Here is a 7,010-nt window from a genome sequence, read left to right on the forward strand (position 1 = left end):
TGGATTTTTTGCAATTTCTTTTGAGTATTGCATGGTCTGACCTTGAGGTGAATTTGCTGGATTGTCCACTCCTGGGAAGATTGGCAACTGTCTTGAATGTTTTCCACTTGTGAATGATCTTCCTCACTGTAGAATGGTAGACTTTGGATTGTTTGGAAATGCCTTATAATCCTTCCCAGATTGATGGGCAGCGATAACTGCTTCTCTTAAGATCATTGTTGATGTATTTTTGACATTGTGTCATACCTCAATACTGGAGACCAGCAAACTCCTAAAACTTCAGCTTTTATAAAGGTAGTCACACTTGCTGATGATAATCAGTTGATCAAGGACACTTGATTAGCAGCACCTGGCTGCTACTTAGCTTCTTCATATCTAAGGAAGTACCTTAGTAAAGTTGTACTTAGTTTTTCACAGATGGTTTCTCCAGTTTTGTTCTTTTTGTAAAATAAATGACATTGTGTAATATGTCATGTGCTGTTCATCTGAGGTTGTATTTACTTCTTTTAACTGTTAAGGACCATATGATTTTTATATGTCCTCATATCTAAAACCATAGAACTAAAAAAGGGTGTATTTTCTTTTTCACATAACTAGTTTATCTGTAATAAACTTTTGATTTTAAAACCAAAAAGCTACTTCACTAATTAAGATATCAAGACCAAATAAAAACCATGTGAATTTATTTTTTAATAAAAATGACATATACATTATACATTCTATTACATGGAAAACACTGACAGAATTCAATTGCAATATTGAAAGGACAGGATTCTAATCTTAAGGTATATTTACAAGATGATGCTTCAGCTCAGATAGCCAAGCTGGTATTTTGAAAGAATCTTAATTACTGTTGGGTAAGGAATCTTACAAAAGGGCACATATACATATACAACATTATTTACTAAATTACAGCAAGGTGTCCTTTTTGTAGGCCACCATACTGCTAACTTTGTGTATTGTAGTAGTGAAAGAACGAAGGCGGACTTCTTCAGAATTAGTAATGAACTGTGGTCCTGACTCCTCCCACTTTTCTGGAACAGACAGTTCTTTGTCCGTGAATATGAGTAAGTCAAATGCACCTGGAAGAATCACAGATGAATAATTATTTACATGAATCTGGAATAAGCATTTAAATAAAACTATCCATTCCTTGAGTGCAATGTATAAGCTTACAGTAACAAAAGTTCCAGTCAATTATGACTTGTTTAGCAAACCATAATTAAAAATCCCAATTTGTGATGTGTGACCCCAGTTACATAAATCATGGGAAACCACCAGATTGTAACTCCTGAACTCTTCCATTGTCCCTTACCCCAGTATGCCACCCAGAATTACTTGATTGTGAGATAGACGACTATTTAAACATGACAAACATTGCAACTTTAGTCAGCTTCATATTAACTCAGATGGTTTCTAGGCATTTGGTCACAGGACTCATCCCATATAGAATTTTTGTGAGAATTGCAATTAGATAGAGCATGTGAAATGTACCAAAACCAAATTTATATTCCCCCATTAAGCAATATTACTTACAGGTAGTTTCTAACAAAGGAAGGAATGTCACTGTAGCTGTTATTTGTCTGATAATAGATTTGATTTCATCTTGTATAGCTTTCTGAGATTTCTGCCTTGGTGCACTAAAATAGGAATTAAAAGTTCTCAGTGTAAAAGAAGGTAAAATACAAATCAAATACTATTTACCACTAATATTACTAGCTGGCAGGCATAATAGACTAACTTCCTAAATGATTAACATGTCCAAGATGAGAAGCTAATACAAGCATTACAATCCATCTTTCTGTACTTTTTCTAAATTATCTGATCCATCCATAGCAGTTATAAACCTTAAAACTAAATCTAATAACCTAATATTAATCCTAATAACTGCACATTTTGGCTATAACATTACAAATTCAATCTACTATTTCTCTTCTTTTGAGCACTTTTGTTCCTACTATGGAGACAAAGAAAAGGTAGTACAACTGATAACAGATGTTAATATTTGTGAAATAGCTTTAAAATTCTTACTCTGGCAGTAAAACAGAGACACACACCAATTAATGAACAAGAATGTTCTTGGTTCTCAATAACATGTTGAGTGGGAATCTTTGTAAGACCTGAATAATGCTAGAAACAAAGCAAAGCCTGTGATGTGGACTGGGAAGGCTATATACTTCAGGGATGGCAAGAACTTTTGAATAAGAAATAATGGGGGGGGGGGATGTGGGAGAGAAACCCTACATTTTCCATTGTTTGAAACAAATATACTTACTTTTCATTTTTGGCAGTTTTGTCACATTCGATGTCAAATTGCCATCTTTCAAGAACTTCGCTTGTTTCCTTACTAGAGATCACTACCACTAGCCGCTGAACAAGGCATTCAAAGAGCCATTCTAAAAAGAGCAAGAAGTTAGTTTCCTGAATTCTACAAATGAGAAACTGTCAAATACATGGGCACGTTAACTATCCCACTTGTATCAACAAATAAACCATGGCTTATTTAACAGATTGTGGCTTAATATGCTAAATAACAGAGAAAATTCAAAATACACAACATTCTTATCTATCCCCTGGTGTAGTTGGATCATTCTACGTAATATTGCTTTGCTTGACTATGTGGGATGAAGGATTTGGATAAAATGGTCTGCCCCAAACATTTAAGATAAACTGGAAGATTTCCTGAGGACAACTGAAAAATATTATACTGGTAGCTATAGACCAGGTAAGCCTGCTATTTATGTGGTCACACTCTGGAATTCAGAGGCAACTAAATGAGATTCCCTAAGCAGCCTCTTCTTGGTCTCAGATCCTGGGGGCCTACTTGATTCTCAATGAGATGCCTAGAGTAATGCAGATGGAAAGTAAAGAGCAAATGCAACCAAACATGGCAATGCAACCCATGTTTAGGTATGGGTGATACGCCTGCTCTATGGAGCCTGCAGATCATGATAACTTGTTTATGCTAATTAGAAAGATAGCTTTATCGAGGCTTTAGGCTTTAGCCGATAGACCATATCAAAGCACAAAGTTCAGACACATATCGCCAATAAAATCCTATACAAACAATTTAAAATAAGAGTAGGGTAAAATACAATAGTTATAGGATAAGATATAATTTGTTTCTGAGTAGTTGAACCCTATTGGGCAAAGAAGCTTTACCTTTTTAATTTGTATATTTGTAGTCAAAAATAGAAATAGTAATACAACTAACAAAAATATAATACAGAAAGGAAAAAAAAAGTTGAGATACATACACACTGTGTGTGTGTGTGTGTGTGTGTGTGTGTGTGTGTGTGTGTGTGTGTGTGTGTGTACCGTGTTTCCCTGAAAATAAGACTCTGTCTTACATTTTTTTTTGCCACCAAAAAAGGCACCAGGTCTTATTTTTTGGGGGAGGCGGGATGTCACTTGTGTGTGTCACCCCCGGCCTCTTTTTTGCTATCAGAGGTATTCAAGAACTTCTTCGCCAGCAAGACTTTCCTGAAGGCCTCTGTAGCTGATAACAGAGCTCCGGATCGAACCAAAGTTCTGTATCAGCTACAGAGGCCTTCAGGAAAGCTTGACAGCAGAAGAAATGGGCTGAGGTATGAGAGGCCTGGCTGCAATTGTCCGAAGGTAAGTAGTAGGGCAGCTTCCCCACCATCCCCATTCTAGCTTAATTTTTACGTGTGCACCCTAGAGTGGGCGGGGTCTTAATTAGGGCTTTGGGGGTAGGGCTTATATTGAGTGCACATGTAAAAATCAAGCTAGGACTTACTTTTTGAGTACGTTGTATTTTCGGGAAAACTATGTGTACATGTGTGTGTGTGTATGTATATTATAGTACACATACACAGTAAATGTATATACAGTATATATGATGTGTTTGTGTGCAGGTGTGTTTATACATATATATATATAGACAGAGAGAGAGAAAGAAAATGGATGGATGCAGTTACAGTGGCAATGAGAGCATAGTTGGAACAACTAAACAGGTTACAGCAGATTATGAAAAATGTGTCATTACTAAGAGTTGACAATTGCTTGATGGCACATAATTTAATGAAGTAAAATGTGAGCAGATAAATTTATAGCAAAATTTGAGTAAATACAAAAGTGCTGCAAAGCAAAAGCAGATATAGTATTGAATAGATACACTACCATTTAACATCACAATGACATTATATGGAAAATGTGGTAATCAATTTAAATGACAATTTTTTAAAAAGAATCAACATCTAAATGTACTTAATCACTTGTGCTTCCTCATTCCTTTTGTATTATACCTATTAGATTGCAACATTGCAAAGCATCTAAATATTTTGATCCTTGATTAAAATAAAGTATACCTTTCAGTTGTCCTACAACATTGTTCAGATAATTTTTAAGTTCAGAGTCTGCAGTAACAAGCATGGTAAGCCCATATTTTTGAACACGTGTAAATGTTTCAGCAGGATATATTCCACGTTGATATAAGATACTGTTGATACCATAGGCTGAAAGAAGAAAATATATAGTACTGAATCCGATTATCTAAAAAGCAGTATCATAATAGAATAGCACTTAGACATATACTGCTTCATAGTGCTTTACAGCCCTCTCTAAGCAGTTTACAGAGTCATCATATTGCCCACAAACAGTCTGGGTCATTTTACCGACCTCGGAAGGATGGAAGGCTGAGTCAACCTTGAGCTGGTCAGGATCAAACTGGCAGTGGACTGCGCCACCATGGCTCTTTGTCATGTGTTGTTATAATTATACCAATTAATATTAGCAAACTCAAAGATATACAGGCTGAAAAAGCTATTTATCATGGCATTTCAGACCTTATGTTACTGCTCATGGCCATCGTGTTATGTTGTTTTAATATTTATTTTGTCTTCTTATCTAAGCCTTCGGCAAACTGGCAACAAAATAATACTGTTTATTATGTATGGCATAGGGGCTGGATATCTGAGAGATCACTTATCTCAACAATTGTTTCTACCTGTCCAGTATGATCCAGAATAGTGGGTGTTCTCTAGGTCCTTAACATTAAATGTTGCCATCTTGTAGGGCTTAGAAATCATGCCTTCTGTTGCAGCCTCTACCTTATGGAATAACATCCCTCAAAGATAAAGTTTCCAGAGTTCCAGGTGGCTTCACATCTAAGATGGACTAGAACTCATAGTTTCCTGCTTTCTAGACTGGTGCCTTAACCACTGCATGGTTGCTATGATTGCTTTGAATATACAGGTAGTCCTTGACTTACAACAGTTCATTTAGTGACCATTTGAAGTTACAACACTGAAAAAGTGACGAATAGTTTTCAAACTAACAACCATTGCCGCATTCCTGTAGTCACATGATCAAAATTCCAATGTTTGCCAACTGAGTCATATTTGATGGTTCCAGCATACCAAGGTCATGTGATCACCTTTTCTGACAAGCAAAGTCAATGGGGAAGCCAGATTCACTTGACAATTGTTATTAAATTACCAACAACAGTGATTCACTTAACAAATGTAGCAAGAAAGGTCATAAAATGGGGCAAAACTCACTTCACTGTCTCACTTAGTAACAGAAATTTTGGGCTCAATTGTGGTCATAAATCAAGGATTACCTGTCTCAAAGTATACTACCGGTACATAAAATTTCAGATTCTGTATATTGCACCAAATCCTAGGACTTTCTTTTTCATCATATCCAACAATCAATTACTGTATTCAGTAAGAACTCTTAGAACCTAAGTTAGAACTCAAAGGCAGCCAAGATGCAGAGCTTGGAATTGAGTCTCCCAAACCTCCATTAGATCTGCTCTTCACATTCATTTTTTAAGCATTTCTTCCCTACTGAGGCTGAAGTTACTGTCCCTACAATGGTCTCCCATGTTTGAGAATAAACTTATAGATGATTAGGTAATTAACTTCCTTCAAACTGCTTTAGGTCCTCTAGAGGCTCCTTCCTTCCTTCCTTCCTTCCTTCCTTTCTTTTTCTTTCTTTCACACTGTACTGCAAATTTAAGTTCTTAGCATTTTGTGCTTATTGCCAAGACGGACGCTTGCCTACTACAAGGATAACTCGCGGCAATGGAAGGAGACCGAAGGAATAGAGGAGGAAAAGAACGGACCGAGTGCAGCACTCTCGCAATGAGCCCCCACTTCATTGCCCCAAAACGCAACTCGGAGTCCTTTTCTCCCCCGAGCCCATCTATTCGGGTGGGCACAAATTCCAGCGGGCACAAAAGGACTTGTGGTCGAGCACCATCCCTGGGCATAAGCCTCATAAAGCAGAAAGAGAGCCGGAAGGATGTGGGTCCCTGTCTTCCGACCGAGCTGACTCATATTCTTAAACCAGCATTATCTCCCTACCCGCCCGGTTACTCACAGAAAAACTCCGCCACAGTCTCGGCGCTGCCCCGCAAGGTGATGCCCTGCTCCCGGCTTTGCTGTTTCGCCATCGGCGTCCGAAACAGTGAAACAGAACTGGGCTGAAACTGAAACGGAAAAAAACCAAGCCTTTCTTTACGCTACAGGCCCAGATAGGAAACGACGGACGTCCCGCCACCTGTTTGAAATATAGCTCCGCCTCCCTCACTTCTCGCGGGAGTACAAGGCGATTCACGCTACTGCGACCGAGCAGCCGGTGGCGTCTGCGCTCCTTTTTAACGTGTCAAGCAAAGGAGGTTTCCACGTCTGGTTTCTTTTATAGGAGTTAATGCGCAAGCGCGAATATTTGGCGGGCAGAATGGATTGAGCTCAGCTGCGTTAGCCTTTCGGGCGGGGAGGGTTTGTTCGTTCCTATTTTGTTTTGTCTGATGTTAACTTTCTCTTGTTAATTAGTGATTTGAGAGATTGAGAAAAGGATCTGCGTCTTTGCCAAGTGGTGTTTTTGCTTAATCATTGAATTATCACAGGTTTTACTAGAAGTCCCCCAATTAATAGTTTTAAATAATATTTACGGATTAATTTAGATTTGCTTTTAGTTAGCACTTCAAATGCTTATTTTTCTATAATGTTCTGCTTTGTTTTGTTTTTTTAAAGAAACTG

General features: G+C 37.8%; 1 protein-coding gene across 1 annotated transcript; it reads right to left on the reverse strand.

Annotated features, from left to right (window-relative positions):
- Positions 1–909: 909 nt before the first annotated feature.
- MAD2L1 (mitotic arrest deficient 2 like 1) lies at positions 910–6,484 on the reverse strand. Its single transcript, XM_070948838.1, has 5 exons — positions 6,349–6,484; positions 4,332–4,478; positions 2,276–2,396; positions 1,537–1,640; positions 910–1,082 (listed from the first exon to the last, which is right to left on the reverse strand). Exons 1-5 carry the CDS (start codon positions 6,419–6,421, stop codon positions 910–912), a joined length of 618 nt encoding a protein of 205 aa, XP_070804939.1. The 5' UTR covers positions 6,422–6,484.
- Positions 6,485–7,010: the final 526 nt, after the last annotated feature.

The sequence above is a fragment of the Pituophis catenifer genome, unplaced genomic scaffold (genome assembly GCF_029215685.1).
Source record: "Pituophis catenifer annectens isolate HBS135680 unplaced genomic scaffold, rPitCat1.0.hap2 SCAF_8, whole genome shotgun sequence".
NCBI classification, from domain to species: domain Eukaryota; kingdom Metazoa; phylum Chordata; class Lepidosauria; order Squamata; family Colubridae; genus Pituophis; species Pituophis catenifer.